General features: G+C 38.5%; 1 protein-coding gene across 1 annotated transcript in view; it reads right to left on the reverse strand.

Annotated features, from left to right (window-relative positions):
* PDSS2 (prenyl (decaprenyl) diphosphate synthase, subunit 2) overlaps positions 1-20,124 on the reverse strand; it is a 117,375-nt gene that overhangs the window by 42,935 nt on the left and 54,316 nt on the right. Inside the window, exon 3 of the mRNA XM_017739664.1 lies at positions 1,406-1,604. Coding sequence (XP_017595153.1) covers positions 1,406-1,604 — 199 coding nt within the window. The remainder of the gene's footprint in view (positions 1-1,405; positions 1,605-20,124) is intronic.

Raw genomic sequence — 20,124 nt, forward strand, 5'->3', positions numbered from 1 at the left:
TTCCTGCTGCAATACTTAATGATGTACTAAATGCAAAGTAATAGTTGCTACGTTTTAGAAAAGTTTCCTCTTATGTTGAAAGAGAAAATTGATGTAGGGCTAAATCCTTTGGTCTGTGCTGAGAAACTTGCAAGGTATTTTAAAAAAATGAACTGATACAAATCAATGATAATTACTAAAATCAGTTACACCCCATTTTGATTGTGGTATGCACTATTTAATTTTTTTTCTAATACTTACTACAAGTTAGCTCCATAATGGCTTAACCCACTATTCCAGTAGATTGACATCTAATTTTCTGTCTCTCCTCTTGAATCTCAGCTCTGTGTTAGAAAATGACACCACTTCTGAGAGAAACTGTCATACTCATGATCAAAGGAGTACAGAAATACTCAACTACCACAAGGAGATTTAGCACAAGGATCTAAAAATAGACTCCTTAGGCTCACAATTACAACTATGCTGATTATTGACAATTGCACAGGACAAACATTTATTTTATGCTACAACATGGCAGCAATCTTCAAATGTATGAAAAGCACCTCTGCAAAAAAGTACTGTTTCCTGTTTCCATTGGAATGGAACACTTAGCTTTTCACCATACAGTTAGGTGTTACACTAGGCTGGCATAGGGATGCCCAGGAACCTCTCTCCTTCACGGGAGGTTTTAAGAACAAGCTAGATAAATGCAGGTCAAGAATGATTTTGTGTAGCTGATCCTATTGGGTGAAAAGAAGAACTGTCTAGAGACATTATCTCTTAACATCTCCATCAGTCTCACTTTCTAAGGTAATACATATATACAACTTGTTTCTCATTAAAAACATCTCCCTGTAAAGTTTCAAACAGTTTGGTTGAGCAGTTGCATTGCAGCTGTCCTTTAGAAGCCAGTACATCCACATTAGTAGGGCAATCCAATATTCAGGGGCATCCAAATCCCTAACAAAGTAACTTTATTAAGAGCAAAAGTCACCTGAGACAAAGCAGTAAAGCCTTTTGCCCCCCAAATTATCTAAGACAGCAAACCTTTCACAAAGCACAAAGTAAAAGAAAATAAAAGACCAAACATGTCTTCAGCTGGAAGTTTGCCAGAGGTGTTGTAATCTGACATGTCATGAAGATGCCACTGCATATACCCTAAATTCACCAAATTAACCACCCATCCATTACTACAGTGCTTCAGAATCTATACTAAAGACTGCATCACAGTAATTCTATGACAGTGGTAAACACATTCACAGCAGCAGCAGCCTGTCAAATTTACAGCTATAACATTAAGTATGACAATTTTTAAATGATGCTCCACACATACCTACGTAACTGCTGATTTTTTTAGAGGGCCTCTCTTTCAAAAGACTTGCTAATATTTACTTCCATTGGCAGTAGAGGAATTTTTTCTTTTTACCTTGGTATTCTGCAACTGTGCAAGGCTTGCGCAAGCATTTGCTAGAAGAAAATCTCCACTCAAAACAGCCATTTTATTCCCAAACTGCATATCCTTCAGTGGGCCATCACAGGACTTGAGCTCACCAATGTTTACTATGCCACGATGCACCAGGAAGGCAGTATGGATCAGCTCCGTAATCTCAGCCAAACTTCTTTGACTGAAAGAAAAAGCACAATTATGTTTGAGGCTATGAAGAACAGAGATTCTTAGTGAAAATAAACAACCAACCACATGTACTAAACAGGTACTTTATTAATTATCATGTAGCTCTTCCGTGTACTTCTAGAAGCCACAACCAGGAGGTGTTAAACACAGAGAACTGTCACTAAGTATTTCCAGGCAAGCCGCAGGTAACACAGGTTCCACTTCGGGGAATGCTGCCCTTTGTTTGAATTCTTTCACAAAATAAAGCAAAATAATCAATATAGTCCTCATGGTGCTTTCTTTTTTTGTTTCGTCTACCAGAAGCTTGGGGGACATTGACATGAAGAAAATGCCAGCAGAAAGTACTGATGGAAAGAAACAAAGGACATATCAGCAGGGGAGTCCTGAGCAAGCCAATCCAAACACCCTAAGAATGCTGCAGTCAACGACCGCTCAAATTAGAGTTAAATTAATAACAGGATACCTTGCAGCTCAGTACTACCAAAGCGGAAGGGTAGGGGTAGGGGAAGGAGAGGAAAAACAGCTGAACATTTTAGAACTGTGTACTAACGGTATTTCACTGGTTGTTTTAGTCAGAAGCAGCAAGGGGGACTGTCTAGCAAAGAGGCCAGTTTTATTGGATAGGTTCACAACACAGTGTGCTGCATTCTGGGTTTAGGGGTTACAAATCCCTGTGCGAGCCTCGCCACAGAGGTTATTCCACAGAGGCTTGCTCTCTATTTTAACATTTTGGAAAAGGCATGAAAAGAGTCATTAGCCCAGCCCTCTCCACGCCTCCTCCCACAATTCAACCGTAGACCTCGACAGTGACTGTCCCTCCAAGGAGCCCGGAGATGCCACCTTAGCTCAGAACGACAAGGAGGTGTTGAACATACATAATAACTGAGCAGGAATAAGGGGAGGGGGAAACAGAGCAACGCACTGGAGCATCCTTTTAGCACTGGAAACACATAGGACTCATTTTTACAAAATCTTCAGCACATTCACATCTTTTCTGACTCAAGCAGTTCCCTTTATGCCATGGAGACTTCACATATGAGCAAAAATGCAATCCCTGCCCTCAACTAAACAGATAACTAAAGGCCTTAAAGTTCTAATTAATTACAACATAGTACAAAGGCATGTTACGTTCTCTGTACTTATTCAGAAGTGGCCAAGCACTGATTCATTGAGTAACCAAATTGCTCCATACCTTCACATACAAACACACCTGCTGGTACATGCTCAGGTTAGATTCTGCCTCAGTACTAACATAGTGCTGAGCAAATTAATTCTGTTTCCTCTGGACAGTGCACATGTGTTCCAACTGTCCCAAACCATATTAATCTAAAGTTACCTTCTGCCCCAAATATATGTGACCTGCAAAGAGCCCCAGCAGCAACTGTTTCAGGGCAGTGGTCACTGCCAATTAGCAAGAAGGAAGAGCTGGGATAGTCACACGGCCTGGGCAGGCACACAAAAGGCAGATGAGCTGGAGGGAGAGCATAAATAGAGGTTCCTTATGTATTTTGCCATGCACAAAAAAACTAAGCTGATTTAAAAGCTGCCTTTATAATTCACAAATTGTTGGCTCCATGCAAAGAAAAACAATTCAAAAAACAAACAGTCATTCTCCATGTAGTTAAGAAATCTGAAGGTTGAGGCTGCTTTTCAAAGAGGTGATGGAGAAACTCACGCAACCCAGTCGCACTATTGTAATCATGGTTGACTCGGCTCCAACAAAGGGTTAATAAATTTTCAAGCTCAGAGAAAAAGACTAACAAGACATCCCGATGCTCCTGCTGTCATTGTCAGGGCAGCCCTTGGAGGAAATGTCCATATCAATTCAGTTTATCAGATGGACAGCTGATCAACATTAAACAGACTTGCTCTGGGCAGATTGAGCCGAGCTACCTGTTATGAATAGCAATGAGAGCCCTCTGCTCCCTGCTGCCGAGCTCTGCCATTTCCGACTGCCGCAGATCCCAGGACATATGGGGATCCCTAGTGACGAGCACACAAAGCTGCAGCTAACTCAGGCGACGGCTCATTTCCCCCAGCTGAAAGCAGGCATTAATATCCTGAGGAGACCAGGCCTGCCTCTGTGACCCCCAACTATTGAAGCAAAACAACGACTGTCCTCTTTCTTCATTTAATAAGCTTTTAATGAAGGAAATCAAAATCCCCGCTTTGATTTCAGCATCGCTCTTCATGAAAAGGTTACACAAATACATCAGTGTCATGCTTTCCAAATGCTCAGGATCTGGATGTTTTCATTTCTTTTTCTATAATCCGTTTGTTCTTCAAATGGTATTTGTATTATTTGTGCTAACAAGAGCCATATTAGGCAGATAATCTAAGCCTAATTCTGATCTTACATACTGCTCTTCCACTCTCTCTCCCTAGCAGACTAAAAATATAAGAATCAGTGCTATTGCAGAAATCCCAGGCAACACATTTTGTAATGCTTTTTGTGATAATCTCTATAATACCCAGGCACAATCACAAGTCCACAGTGCCGCTGATACAGGAGGATCCTTGACATGACTTTGTAAAGACCAGCATCCAACAAATAAACACTGCTGTTATGAAGTTGCTGCTAAATGGCTGAAGAAGGACTATACACAGCTTTCTCCATCTGGAGTACAATTCTGTGATTAACTAATTTCGTATTTGAAAGCAGCCAATCCCAACATAAAAAATAATGTTTAAGCAACACTGGACTTTGAAACAGGGCAAAGGGATGATAAACTCTGACTGCTTCCATCCTGTTTTCACTCCAGAGCCCACAGTCACAAAACAAAGAAGTGGTTACCACAAGAATTACGTGTACTTACCTCAGCACAAGGTAGTACTGAGAAAACAGCCAACATTTCTAAACACACAAAGTTCCTAAATGGAAGTGGGCTAAGTACTAGGAAAGCTTTTTCACCAAATGCTATCACACTTCCATGCCTTTCACCTCTGACGCAAGAACTCCCTGCAAAACACCACCAAATGCCCTAGACTCCACTTATAGGCATCACATTTCAAGAAATGATACTGTTTTGATCTCCACACATGCCATAACCACCTATTCTTTCTCCCTTTACAAAAATCAACCCACAAGCACATGCACAATTACATGAAGAAATGGTTGTTCCAAAGACAATGGTACAGGGGCTTGCACAATACCTGGGGCACCTTACTAAGAAGTTTTGACGGGTCACAACCTAACTGGCTGCTGTGGTTTTAACACTTGCTTCTGACTCCTTGTTCCTGCACTTTCAGTACCAGTGCTCCTAACCTAAACCTCTGTTAAATGCTTGCTATAAAGTATCCCTTAGATTATGAGCTCCTCAGGCTGTAAATGTCATCCTGGAAACACAAAGGAAAAACTAACTATGAGCAATTAAAAAGCTCTTCAGCAACATCCATCGAAGCTACACTGACACTAGGACTGTGAAACACCAGCTTGCAGGAAGATACTAGGAAAACAAAAATTTAGTTGTATGGACAATTAGATCCTGCAACAAGTAAAACAAGTGCAATTTCTATTCCCTCCCTTTGCTCCCATCCTGCAATGAAAGCACACAGATCATTGACATTTAAGTATGTTTTGGGGAACTTTGATAAACTTCTGAGCAGCCTTCAAGAAGCCAGTACCATTGCTTCAAGAGCTCTTACAAGTGACTTCAGTTCCTAATTTCAAGTCCTACTCTAGGAAGAAATAATAGGATTCTGTAAAACATATGATAAAAGAGACATATTGAATAGTACAGTTGTATTGCTGTGAACAAAAGAGCACTTCAGCTTAAATACTCCTCAGCAGTATTTGTGATGGAAATTCAAGTTCTCAGTAACAGCAAGAGAACTTGAGTCAGTTTACCTTTCATTATCAGCTAACCATCAGAACTACACTGGGCTTCTCAAGGGATGACAGGTTATGCAAAGAAACATTTAATAATTAAAAATGTCATTCTCAGGCATGATATTTCACAGAAATGGGCCAAAGACTTAAATTAGCCATTAAAAACCATATTTGAAAATTTTTGAAGCAACTAATATGAACAAAGATAATGAAAGTGATAGATAAATCTTTAAGAACTCTTATCATTGAAGCTTTGTATTAAAGTGACTACTAGTACACACCCAAGATTTGAACATCTTCTTTGTGATTGTCAATTCAATAGTTTCCCTTCAATACAAAAAGGATTAATTTGGATGAAAAGCCTCACATTCAGCATTTAAAAAAAAAAATTTAAAAATACCAGCATCAATTCCATTTCAGTGACAACTATAATAATCTACATATACACACACCTATGAATCTGAAATAAAAAGAAGTAGTTCTTTAATGGAAAATTACACATGAAAAAGCATTAACTAAAGAATTAAAGTAATTATCTCAGGCACTGACAATGTATTTGGGCAGCACTTGGTATCTGATTTTACATTTTTTTGTGAACAGTGAACAGAAAGAAAAATTCTATTAAGACAAGAAGGTGCTTAAACTACATTCAAGTTGATCTTGTATGCTCTGGGTACTAGTGGGGTGCTGCACCAAGATAGCCCACTTAGTTACACAGCAAGGAAGGGCAGTGATTTTTACAGCTCTTTTTTCCATTCACCTGTCAAAGTCAATGCCATGGTTAATAAACCATGATTAGAGGAACAAAGCCTAGTGAGTAACAAATAGCATCATAGTGATGGAAAGTCTCATTCCCATCTTCTGTGTATAGCCTCTTTCATAAGAAATTAAATGGCAGGGAGGCAGGTGTTTAAGCCAGTCAACATGTATGGCAGATGCCGTGATTTCACCAACAGGAAAAATCTTCAGGGTAAAGCAGCAGATTTGAGCAGAGCACCAAATATTCACTGCAGTACCATGGCTCATGTGTCTGTTTTCCAGCAGAAAACATCTACCCACTCCTTTCCTTTAACAAGGTTAGAGACCAAGACTTCCATGGTTCCTTCTATCCTGGTCACTAAACTACTGTAGGAGTGTCTTCCACCTGAGGGATAAATCAAGTTGAAAGGCATCAGTTCCATGAAGTTTGTTGAGTATGCTGTTTAATTGCGTTCCTAACAACCCGTCTAAACTGTCTACATACCCTACCTCTTTCATCTCCTTCCCTTCCTAGTATCACAAAGTTTTGGAAGCAAAATTTCTATCAATACTCCTTCATGTATTTTTCTTTATTTTTGGAAAGACCTTACATTTTCACTGTCACCCCCACCACTGATTATTGCTTAGGTTCTTTTGCAAATTTTGTCTTAGTAAGATCTTCCCTCAGCCCATTATAGGATTTGAAAATGTTTTCTGATTTCTAGTGGGCAGACATTCACTTGAACTTGGCAAGCCAGTTTCCTTAAGAATTGTAGGTAGCTGGCAGTGGAGAAAGAGAAGCCTGACTTGAAGTCAAGGTCCTGTTCCCTTCCTTAGTGCAGGAATTACAAAGAAGAGTTTTTGCAGGTCTTGGCTTCATTGTTAGGTCTATCACAGAACAACCAATTCCCACTTTGTACTCCAGATGCAACATGCAAGTGAACCAACTTGTATCAGTTTCCAACTAGTGCCACTAATGTGCCAACATGGCCACCACCAGGAGCCCTCGAGCCTGGGAGCCAGCTACCTGTACCAGATTGCAAGAATCCACATCTGCACCATCATCCCCAGCAAAACGAAGCCCTAACTGGTGAACTTGTGTCTGGCTTATTCCTATAATCAGCATCAGTGGCCAAAGAACAGTCATCACAACCTATACCACATTTTTCTTGGGTTGGATGGCCTCATCACAGCAATTCCCCTTTCAAGTCACACAGCCTAAAAGAAGATTAATAATGCCAGTTCAGAAACAAAAGTATCAATTATGGGAAACAGGTGAGAGAATCTAGACAAAGACCTGGTAAGGATCACTACCTCAAACTCAGTTTAAAAGGAAAAAGTGTTAATCTGAAAAGCCAGAAGGAAAATACCACCAGAATCACTAAGTCAAACTGATGCTTTCCAGCTCCCAGAGGCAGGCACCCAGGCTGGGACCAATAAAGAAGGGAATACCAAGAGGAAACCTGCTCAGTAAGAGGTACCTAGCTACTGTAAGATCCAGAAACCAGTGACAATGCAGCTGTGTGAACAATGAGGAGCAGGTGGGCTGGGCAGACATGGTAAGAATCTAGATACACTCACCGTAAAGACCAATCTTGTCATGTTGGGACTTTATTAGCAAGAAGAATACAAAGGACATTCTGCAAGAGACAGGTATTAAAAGAACAGTGAGGAGTGGTGGCAGGCCTAGGTATGTTTTTTAATCCCCACAAACCCGGATATGAGAAGCTTAAATAGCTTTTTATCTTATTTCAGATTCCATAAGCACTAGAAACTGTTAAAAAGGGAGATATCAAATACTTTTTCGGTTCTCAGAGATCCTTCCTACACTGCTAGAGAAGAAACAGACTTGAGACATGAGCTAGTACTTACATAAGTATTGTTAAAAAAAATAGCTTTACAGCTTAGGTTTTATGGCTTTTTTATTTTCTAAAGGAAGGATGGCTAGCTTAACCTAACTGATCAAACCAAAGGAAAAAACATGAGCATTCACCTGAAGACAGAAAGAAAAAATTAGTAAGTTATCTGGAAAAAGATTTCTTGGATTACTTGAACACTGATGCCAAAAATCAGTAATAAAATGTAGAGCTCCTAATTTATAAGCATATTGTCGAATTTATAAAATCACATATCATAATCACATTTTAAAATCACTGGTTATCCCTATGGGAAGATTCACATTTCCAAAATGAAGTAAAGCTGTCAAATGCAATATTTTGGTTTTATAAGGCAATTATCAAGATTTAAACTTCTAATAAAAGCCAAGTTGAAATTCCATTTGGTATCTGCTATAGACTATATGAACAGCTATGTAGACCACATTAAGTACTTCATCAAGTAATAGCACGAGCTAAGATGTTTACTTCTTCAAAGATCTACTTCTCTCATTTTGTACACAATGATGCAGATATTCAGTGTTCAGTATGCTCATGCAATAATGTATATCAGCAATAGGTAGGTATATTGGCAATGTATTGACACTAGGTTGAATTTCTAAAAGGAATTCTGCTGGCTCAAGAAATGTTGCATTTAACTTGAATTCTCTATATTAAAGATTCAATTTGCTACAAAGACCTCATATCAGAAAAATTAGGGGAAAGTGAACATGAGTTCAATACATTTGTTATATGAAAACAATATATTCCAAACCAATACACAAACATTCTTTATAAATACAACAGATAATATTCACAGGCATATATTATACATGAGCAATATTTTCAATGATAAAACAAGCTGAATAAGTCAGATAAATTAAAAAGAAAAATTTGAACACTTTTCAGAAACTCCTTATGAATATTTCACTATATGACCAAAAAGCCACAAATCCCCAATTAAAAAGACTAAGCTGATTAAAAACAAAACAAAAAGCAAAAAACCTGTGATTTAGACAAAGCCAAATCAGCTGTAAGTCCTTCCCTATATAGCTTAGACAAACTGAAAAACTGATAGAACCAAATACGAACCAGAGAAACTAGGCAAGGAAGAAAATTGATAAAGGACTGGATGAGAAAATACAGAGATGGACAGGGAACTGAGCAAAGGCAGTTTAAAAAAGGATATACTAAAAAAACCTCAAACCTAAGAACAACTTTAAGAACCGCATTGGTCCATTATGTAAGGTTAGGCAGAAACAAAACCACATAAAGGCAAGGCACTTTAGAAAGCCTGTTGTATTTTAAGCAATGCATTTACACAAGCAGGTGTTTATATTTCTTAGCCCACAAGCGAATAATGCTCATGAACAGCAGCAGTGGGTAAGATTTTACAGTTAGCAGGTCCAGAGAACTTACACAGGAGAGAAGGCAACAGAAAAGGAATAACACAGCTAATAAACAGCAAAGAGAATGAATAGTCCTCAATACAAAGTCAACTGAGCTGGTTCAATATGCTTTACTCAAGTTAAAATACGCAATGCAAAAAAAAAGGTCGATCAAAAGATCTCAACGCACACCAAATATATACAGGACTAGAGACTCTTTCAAGAAACAAGCACCCAAAGTTTGGAAAAGGGTGGAAGGAGGGTAAAGGAACAGGTCATCCAAGATAATCAGCTAAGATACAGAATGCTACTGTGGTCAGAGCGCAGTAGGATCCACAGATGACTTAAGGGAAGAATATTAGCAAAAGTAGTGTTTCTGTCAACCCTGAGTTTCTGATACCAGTAAAAACTATTACTTGAAAACTTCAGTCGAGAAGAATTTGAGAAAGGACAAAAATGTTGAGAAGAGTCATACTAACAATCAAAGCAAAGCTAACAGATGAAGCGAGGAACAAATGCTATTTCATGCACGGAGAAGGCTGATATTGGATCAGTAGATTTGGTCACAGACATTTTAAAAAAGGTTAAGTATGTACACTACAGACAACAAATTCAAGAGAACATGCTGATTATCAAGCAAACATAAAATAAGATCCAGTAGCCTGAACCTAAGGAAATCCAAAAAGAAAAAAGGGAAGGCACTTTCCAAAATCCCTTACAAAGAGCAACAATGGACTCTCCATCTACGGTGCAATTGAAGGTAACACTTGATGAACACCCATTGCACAAATACTAAAATTGATTACAGTTGGGGAAAATCTATCTGACTACCAGAATGATATCTCTTAGTTATTCATGTATTAATGAACAGTAAAGGCAAGGAAAGGAAACTTTTCAGATAATAAACAAAAGATGCCTAGATTTGGCAGCATACGTTGGTCCTTGTATCTGAAAACTTACCATTGGCCAGAAGCCCATTTACTTTTAAGGAGGTATAAATACTTTCAGCACTGAGATTTACAAATGCATTTATTTCAGCCACCTTCATCAGGAGAAACATCAAAACCAGAGCCATTCGGTCCATGAGAGTTACCTCCCATTCCCAGCACAGGAACACACACAGCCACCATCAGGCAGGGAACCCATTCTATTACAGCAGGTATATTAATTCTGTCTTACAGTGCACAGAAAATAAATATTTCAAAATGTATTTGAAGCAAGTTCTGCAAGAGGAAACAAGCTGCATTCAAGATTCATTCCTGTCTTCACATATTTAGGTATCCACACTGGTAATGCAGTACTAACCTGGGAATACATACAAGTATTCCCACAAAGAACAGGAAATAAAGGAAAAGAGAGACCTACAAAATTATTTTATGGATATAATGGTGTGTATTTTACGTAAGTATACATATTTTATTGAATTACAGTTTTCTGTATAACCATTTGGAGGTTCTAGCCATGCAAGTCACATTTATTAAAGGCAGCATGTCAAATAAGAGTTGACAATTACAGGCTATATCAATACACATTATGCCAGATGGTAATGAGCCGTATGCAGAGGGCCAGCCATCCAAAATAATCACACCATTTTCCACAGAAATGTTGAAGAGGTTATGGTTTATTACACAGTGCTCGTTAGATATACAGTGGCAGCATTAGCAATTTTTCCTTCATTTGTGTCTCATTTAAGACTCTGCCCCCACAAGCCCATTCAAATTAGTACACAAGGTTAAAATCATTACAGTCAGTGGGAAAAAAATATTAAGTTTTATTTTTATTTTACAGTAATGGTAGATCAAAGGTCCCTGGAATCTATTATTCTCTCAACTATTATCTAACACAGGATACCAAAAGGAATGAAATTCACTGTCATTTGCTGTGAAGAAAGATAACCGATTTTAAATGGGTAAACTCGGTACTACTTAATTAATAACGCTAAGTGAAAACAACAGTTAGGTTGTGACACAAAGTGACAAAAGTCAGAAAACTAAAAGTTGAAACTGAATTTTCAGCCTTGGCTTTGACCTTTCTCATCTGCTCTTCAATCTGCTGCCTTAACAGCGTGGAAATATTTAAGTGACCAAAAGGCAACTCATCCTTCACAGCAGGTGGAAAAAACAGTTGTCTCAAGTAACTAGAGTGTCATCTCTGAGAAAACACCTATAAGATGATTTAAAATACCTTTCTACTCAGCTGTGTATGTTGGCTTCCAGTTAGAAAATTACTGTTGGAGACGTATTTTCCTGCCTTTTTGTGTTTATAGATGGTATGGGGGTGAAAAGATGTAACGAGGCAAAAGTGAAAATTTGTCAGCACAAGCAAAGATATGTTTATCGCTCAAAAACATGCCAATGTCCCCCAAACTCCAAGTGACAGCCAGCATTTGGAAGTCTTAAAATTGTGAAAGAGAGGAAGAACTTAAGTACTGGATGTGCCACCTGACAACATGACTACAGAGAATTGTCTTTTGGGTCCAAGCTCCTCTTTTGAAGCATGCAGTGCATCACTTGGAAATCTGGGTCTCCCATCAGGCAGCCACCCAGCTCTCATGGCCAGGGCATCCTCACACCTCCTTCCTCAGCCACTCCTGCTGAGTTATGCTGCCATCACAAAACCTTGAATTATTCATTCCGCCAGATGGCAAAGAGTGAAAAAAGTCAGTCTCCAGGAGAGAAAGGTGGGACACCTGGACTCCAGATCCTGCTCAGCTAAGTAACTTACTAGGAGGGAAACAACATTACAAACTCATGCATTCCTGACCTAGATGTCCTATATCCCTGTATTTAGAGAAATTTACTGAAAATTCAGACAGAGAAGTACTTTTGCATCCTTTCAAATTCTCAAGAAAGCCAAACCTGGACTTCTTGCACCCTCAGTGAATGCTTAGTCAGCAGCTAAAGAACACAGACCAATGTTAACAGCACATCTCCAGTTTGACAACCCACTCACAAAATTTGACCAACAAATTTTATCTGTGTTTTGAAATTGTTTGAAAGACACAAAGCAGGTTTTATTTAATAGGGTCTTAGAAAAAGTGCTTACAAAATTAAAAAGAATTCCATTAATTCCAGGCAATGCCAGTCTTACGAGAATTGAACAGGTACTCTGGTAAAAAACTTGTTTACTGTATTTAGTTAACAACAATATTTTGCAAAAAGGTCATCCTACTACCTGCCCTTTGTACAGTTAGTTTTATTACTGACAAAACCACTTACCCTAACAAGGTGGCACTTTTACAGGCAGACACCAGCAAATATGAAGCAAATATGAAACTTGTGCAATGCAAAACAAATGCAAGCCCTGATTCATTATACAACTCAATGGGCATCAGGCTAATTTAAAGGTCTAAATAGCAAACATAATACAGAAGTTTTATAGTTATTTCCATGCTAAGTTTCCAGACAATGCAGACTAAGTTTAAATGCTAACATTAATTCAAAAATGAACACCAGTAGCCAACTTCAAAAAAACTGCTCACAAGAAAGCCCACCTCTACACAACTGCAACTGGTTTAGAAACAACAAAACAACCACTGTTCCCTTAAAACAAATGGATTATATTTCTAATAGTCAAAGGCAAAAATAAGACATTTTAAACTGATGGGGTGAAAGAACAGCAAGCCAAAAGAAGAGTTTACAATGGAGTAAGCGTGAAGGCCTTCCTTTTGGCTTACTGAAGTGAGCAAGTTTTAGGTATTGTAAACAAGAGTAAAAAAAGGGCAAGATAGGAGGTGATCAAAAGCTTTGGCAACAGCTGCTGTAGCATGGCTTTGGGAAAATGTGATGGCAGGATACACGATGCAAGGATAAACCGTCAGACTCAGAACTGAATAAGGTATGTTGACCAAAACCCTCAAAAGATGAGGTATGAACCAAAGGATTCATTTGTAGACTGGATGACCTTGCTATCACCACAGCAGAAATCAAAAGGAACACAATGACGGAGAAAATCACGAATTTTGTTACGGAAATGACCAACATTCCTTCCCATTTGATGGCAGCATGTGTCAGCCAGACTGCTTGTGGGCACCAACCAGGGCGCCCATCCATCCAGTATTACCCATATTTGCTCTACAGCCCCTCAACAACATGTATCCTCCAATTATATCTCATGCATCTATTCCATAAGAAATTTCACATCATGGTTTAAAAATAGTTTTGACTATTCTGTGGTTTATTTAGCCAAAATATTTAAATACTTGCACTAAAACCAGCTACAAAGATATGAAGGGAAATGCAAGGTCTCACTTGCAGGTAAATGCAAGAAACAGGCTACTAACAATTAATTCTATGAATCTTACCTTTTTTATTAGTTACTTCTCAGCTTTGCAAGACTGAAGCATGGCTATAATTTCATTTGCAATGACTATGGGAGATAGTTTGAACCACTATTAACAGAAATTCCCATTTCTGTGCACTGTCAGCTATTCTGAGACTGCCAGCTTGACTTATCACTTCCACTTTTTCTCTGAAATCTCTCTGAAGAGTTTGTCTGTAATTGTATCCAATGTAGCTGAAAGACAAGGTGCACTAACCTTGACATTAAATCTCTAGTACTAATGACACCTGAAATACGGGGAACCTTTTTATGTGAGAGCAAAGAAGGTAACCTTTTTTAGGCTGTGAAGAATGAACACTTGATAAATGAGCAGTCCTGTTAAGAGAATAGATTGTTCATATGTCTAACTGCACAGGAAAAAGGCATTAAAAAATAAAATGTAAATCACCAGAATACAGTGTACCAGATAGGGTTGGGATTTATTTAATAACTATATATATTTTTTATCATGCTTATATAAGAATTACTGTGTATTCTGAAATACCCATAAATATCCAAGATACAGAGGGGATTAAAAAATCCAAACATATACTGCTTGCACAACCACAGAGAGCTCATACTATGAAGCAAACCTGTCATATTCTGAAAAGCTGTAACTACGTTTCTGTTAGTCAGCAATTAAAAGTATGATTATCACAGGTGCTCTTCTCTCCCCTCCTGAACTTTCAATGTTCAGAATTGGATAGGGACATTAATACCACATATTAAAATGTTTTTTTACAGGAATACTTTTGCTTTTCACAAAGCAGAAGTATGCAGCAGATGGGTATTGCCTGCCATGTACAAGGAAAGAGACTAATAGCTAAAGGCAGGGAGCAGACTTCTCAGAGACCTTGCCCCTTACACCAGGTGTGTTGACAGAATTGCCAGCAGGGAAAGGATAATAAACCTTTTGGAGCAAGGCAATGACTGCTGCTTCTGGGACCATATCAGCATAGTAACAAGCATTTGGTGCTGTTGAGGTCTGCAAAGTTTTGTCATTATTATTTGTATATACTTTATGCAAATGGAGTACGGTGTGATATTGAGAAAAATTTGTCCTTTGATTAAAAAAAATTACTTACTATTATACCACTGGCACAATTTCCATCTATTTTTACCTTATTAAAAGCAGTTCTATAAGGTATCTGAAAATTTCATGCTTTCATTTTTTGGTTCTTTCATTTCAGAATGATTCAATCTACACACTTTAATAAGGGATAAAATGACATCAACCAATTCAAGCAACATTAACCCCAAGCGAGTGATGATGGAGAGACAGCTAATACACCACCTTCAACAGCAAACTTTATTTCTGCAGAATTCCTACCAGAGTCCGCAAAATAGGATCCTTTCCTGACTGCGACTAATACTGGAGCTTTGCTGAAATTTAATTTGCCTGCTGGAACAGCATATGAGCATAGCTGAACTTTTTTTACTGGTTCTGTTGCACAGATATCAAAAGCCAGAATGAAATTTCAGCTATAAGAGACTGAGGCAAGCTTTCCACACAACAGTGTCTACTTGAAACATAACAATGATGAGAAAGAAATCAGAAATACTATGCAGTATAAAATAAAACTTGTTTATGTTTATTCCCTTTCTGGCAGCAATAGATGCACAATTTTTTTAACTGCATCTTCTCTTTCCACAAAAATAAATACAAATTTGGCCAAGTCTTTGGGAAAATTAAAAACTACAACTTCAAATACTTAAATGGACTTCAAGAACCGGGCAATCAAGCTCACGAAATCTCACATGTAACAAAGATGCTCCATAATCATGCTGGCACTGCTGATCAGAAGTTTTCAATTGCTGCAAACCATATAAAAAACCCATCGTCTTTCTAATTTCTCTTTTGACTGTATAAGCACCTTCTCAAATACAACACAGCAAGAATACCATATTGCATTCATACTCTTGAAATCTTTATCCCTAGTTCTCCAGCTCCTTATTCCTCTTCTCAAATCATCAATCGCTCTCATCTATGTACTCACACACTCACCTTTATACTGGAATATATTACAAATAACCAAGTTTTGCTGTCCAGGAATACAGTGCCCTGTCTACACCACCAGCATATTATTGCTGCCTTTCTCTTTTATTACTGTTTGCTCTAGAAGCATCTCAGAGCTGTCAAATTCCACATGAAAATCTACTGAAGGTTAAAGGCCAGATACCAATGAAGCCACAAGAAATACTCATTCACTTAATGTGATTAGGGTCCAGAACATGCCATTATTTCAAGTGGAAGAGAAAGAACATTGGATAGTCTTTATACAGCCTCATATCTTCATGTACATATACTTGTGCAGTAAAATGAAGACCTTCTCAACTCCACCCCAGCAGATGAAAAATGTTGTAATATCTTCACTTACATTATATCAGGGTACTGACTAAATCATACTAAGAAAATAAATTAATTGGTGCAGTATGCCTTGTAATACTTAACTTCATATTGCTACAATTTTCCAAGAATTGCAGAAATTTGTATTGAAACTGCGTTAACTGCATTGTAAAATTTGTCAAGGGAGACATTAACAGGACAGAAAGAGGATAGGTGGTACTTCAGCATGTAGAAAAGCATGGGAAATATTTTGGGACTGTAGGACAAATAAGTTACATCGATACAGTTATTTAGGAACTTGGGAGCAAAGCAATTGGTCACATTGATGTCACAGTTCTGATGGATAAGCAGTCCCCAAAGCTGTTGTGTGCTTTCATCACAGCAGTGGCTTGTACTTAGGTGATGGTTGCCAATTTCTCTCCGCAAATACTATTATACTTTTTGTAAAGGAAATGTGAAAGTTCTCAAGTAGAAAACTGTTGCAAGGGAAAGATTTTACAGCAAACACAGCTGTGGTGAAGTGCTCTGGTGTGTGGCAATGCCATGCCCCAGGGAAGGCTGTGCTGGGTCTTGTTACCAACAGGTCACCTGGCCTTTCTCTGAAAAGCTCCCACTGGAGTGAAAGCAGGGCTTTTTTGCTCCCACAGCCGCTCCTGACCCACTGCAGAATTCCAGCGGTGCTGCTCTGGTGTTGCATTCTATGCTGCACACCGTGGCAGTCCAGTTCTCATTTCACAAGCAATGGGAGAAAGAAGCTCCAAGAAAAGGGAGGGCTGGACAGACAGAGGCGCCATTACAGTTTCTCCAAGGTAAGCCATCCCTACCATGCTTTCTCTGACACTGAATTACTTCCTTTTTAAAATGGAAACCGAATACACTTTGTGATGTACATGCTGAGTTTACCTTGCTCAGCTATCTAGTGCCATACAGACTTATTTTGAACAAGATTTGAGCCCATATTTCTGAACAGTCTTTGATCAGCTCCAATGCAGTGCCTTTTTATTTATTCTACAACGTGAGGAGAATACCTTTTCTTCTTCAACATATAATTGCTGTATTGCACATGCTAAGTATGCTGAAAACAATAAAGTTAATGAAGAAAAGTACTGGTTGTAATGAATTAGTAATATTGTTAGATTTGTATTTGGAGTTGATTTTTATTGTTGTGGATGGAAGATGATCAATAGGAATATGTAATCAAGTTGTATGTGCTTTTCATCTCCTGAGACTCATCATGTAAATGAGATGATGAATCTCACAGGATTTATCCTGGAGAGAAAAAACTAAATAGAATAATTTAGAATAACTGCTTGGATTTCCTCTCACTAAAAGCTATGGGAAAGCTAACAAGGACTGGGAGACAAAATTATACATTTCTTAAAGATTATAAAAGACATCACTGCTCATATTTTGACATACTTTTCCCATTATCTTTCAAACAATTTTGTCAAGAGCATTGCACTTCTTAATGTACTTAGATATTGAATATTTTAGGACCATGCATTTTCTCTACCAGTTAATTAGCTAAGCTTCCAAAGTACTTGCTAGATGGGATACTGTACCTTTGCTGAAAGCCAGCCTTCCAGAAGATAGGAATAAGAACAGTAAGTCCCAAAGGAAATCATTTTTATGATAAAGAGTCCTAATGTGCCCCAGTAAAGGTGAGGATTGATTGTTATGGCCTATTGTTACTATAATTAGAAGTCAAACACCAATTAGCAGTTCCATTAATAAGATTAATCTCTGCAATATCTGCAGCTGAGACCCAGGGCTTGTGTGCAGTAAGCGAGTGTGAATTTAAAGTGCAACAGCTATTCTGCACTAAAACGCCCAGGTTGAATACTTACATCACACAAAAGATAACTGCTCTGCCTTCTTCGAGTTTTGAGTTCCTACATACACTATTGGTCTTACTAAATTTTTCTCATTTATTGCTTTTTATTTTGTTTAAGCATGTTCTACCATGATTTAGCAGTCATTGATGGGGATAGGTGCAACAGAACATGAGGTCTCCCAAACTTTGGTTCACAGCCACTCCCTCTGCATTTCACCAGGTCAAGGTAAATTTAACTTGGTTTCCATTATTAGTAAACTCAGAAAAGTAGTAATGAAAAAAAAAAAACAAAACAACTTCTTACAAATATGAAAGTACTATTCACATGATAGAAGTCCATTGCAGAATTAGGAATCATTTTTTCACTTGAAAACATGAAGGTAAGAAACAGTCAAATCCAATCTCTGAAGTTAACACACACTGCAGTTCAGAGTACAGAAACTGAAAAAAGGGCAAGATCTGAAATGAGGTGAAGAGTCTCACACTTGTGCTCTTTGTATTTTTGTAGGTACCGAAATCATAATTTGTATGGTTTTTCTTTGGTTTTATTTCATTTGTGTTTTGCCTTTTACAATAACTCTCAAAGAGAATTCATCCACAGATATGCCTCCACCATGCAAGGTAAAAAGAAGGATTTTGTAAAATTTAACCTTTAAGTGTCATTTACACTCTAACAATACAATAAACCTCACCACCTTCATCAAAATTTACTCATGCTTGCCACGGCTAATTAGCCAAGAGGCTTTGTAATGGATTTGCTTTTTCCTTTATTTCTTTTAAAGGGGAACTATCTGATTTCTTAAATCAAATATAGATTAATGTGGAAACACATTCCAGTTGGAAAGCATTTAAACAGCTATTTAAGATTACAAACATCTCTAAACTTGCCTACAGTAGAAAGAATCTGCTGCCAAAACTTCATTGGTGAGCTGAGCAAGTGGAGATCCAGCTTACACAGTAAAACACCTGTTTTGCCAGAGAGCATTGACCCGTTCCTAAAGCAGAAGGCAGCCCTTTGCTATTGTAGCCATCTACTACAACTGGAGACATGACAGTCATCTGAGCACTAGCGTCTCTCAGCTGTTTGGCTGCATTCACAAGAACAGGACAGAAGCTACTTGTCAATAACTGGAGCTCTTAGAGAATGTAGAGCCAAAGGTGCATATCCTCATGCAGTATTTATTCTGTTTTTCACTCGAAGTGGAACACCTTTTACGTTTTCTGAATTTCCAGAGAAGGTGCCCTCACACCTCATATGCTGGTATGCTAAATACATAAAGCAGAGCATTGCCATTTCAGATCCTTCTCACCCATAAAATCCCAGTGCAACAGCAGTCCAGGCCATAGGCATAAGTAAAGTGAACCAACCAATGTTGATTTGTGTTGGGGTCCCTTCCCCCCTGCCATGTAGCCCTGCGAGAGGGGCCCTGGGGGGAGACACGGGGCTTCCCTGCCCCTGGTCAGTCTCATTCCCCATTGGTTGGTTTGTGTTCCCCTGTGCGGGCAAGGACCCTCGGGTCCCGTGATTGCTGCAGTTCCTCGGCAGAGCTCCGGCCATGCGGCTGGAGAAATAAACATCTCTGAAACATCTACCAAGAATTGGTCCATAGATATTCTTTCCACAGGTCTCGTTGATTGATACACATGTTGCAGTATCCCCACTGTAAAAAATGGTAGAGAAATGCTGGCAAGACACCGATCCCTAAGGACAGTGACTGTGATTTGTGAGTAAACGCTGGATTTCTCTTCCTGTTTTTGTTTTGCTGTTCCATCTCTAAACTATGGAGAAACCGTGGAAAGACTCTTGGCTCTCCAAGCTGCAGATGGACATTTATCTTAAACTTGAAAAGATTCTTGAACAACGATTTGTAAATGTTATCATAATTCAAGCTCAAAAGGAACTGAAACATTTCCTGTCAGGGTTGTTCAAGAACTTTTTCTACGTTTCTTGGGACTTGATTCTTACCAATGACTTTTGGAAGATCATTTGGACACAGTTAATTTCTGAGTCAAAATATATGCCAATAGAAGGATATTTTCGTGAATATTATTTAATTACCGAGACTGTTGAACAATGTCAGCTGTGCCCTTGCGAAATTAAAACTGCTTCAGGGACCGTGTGACCCAGGCCACGTGGACCGAGCGCTCTGCGAGCAGCAGCGAGGCAGTTCCCACACGTGGG

This window comes from Corvus brachyrhynchos, unplaced genomic scaffold (assembly GCF_000691975.1).
Source record: "Corvus brachyrhynchos isolate BGI_N302 unplaced genomic scaffold, ASM69197v1 scaffold14, whole genome shotgun sequence".
Lineage (NCBI taxonomy): Eukaryota > Metazoa > Chordata > Aves > Passeriformes > Corvidae > Corvus > Corvus brachyrhynchos.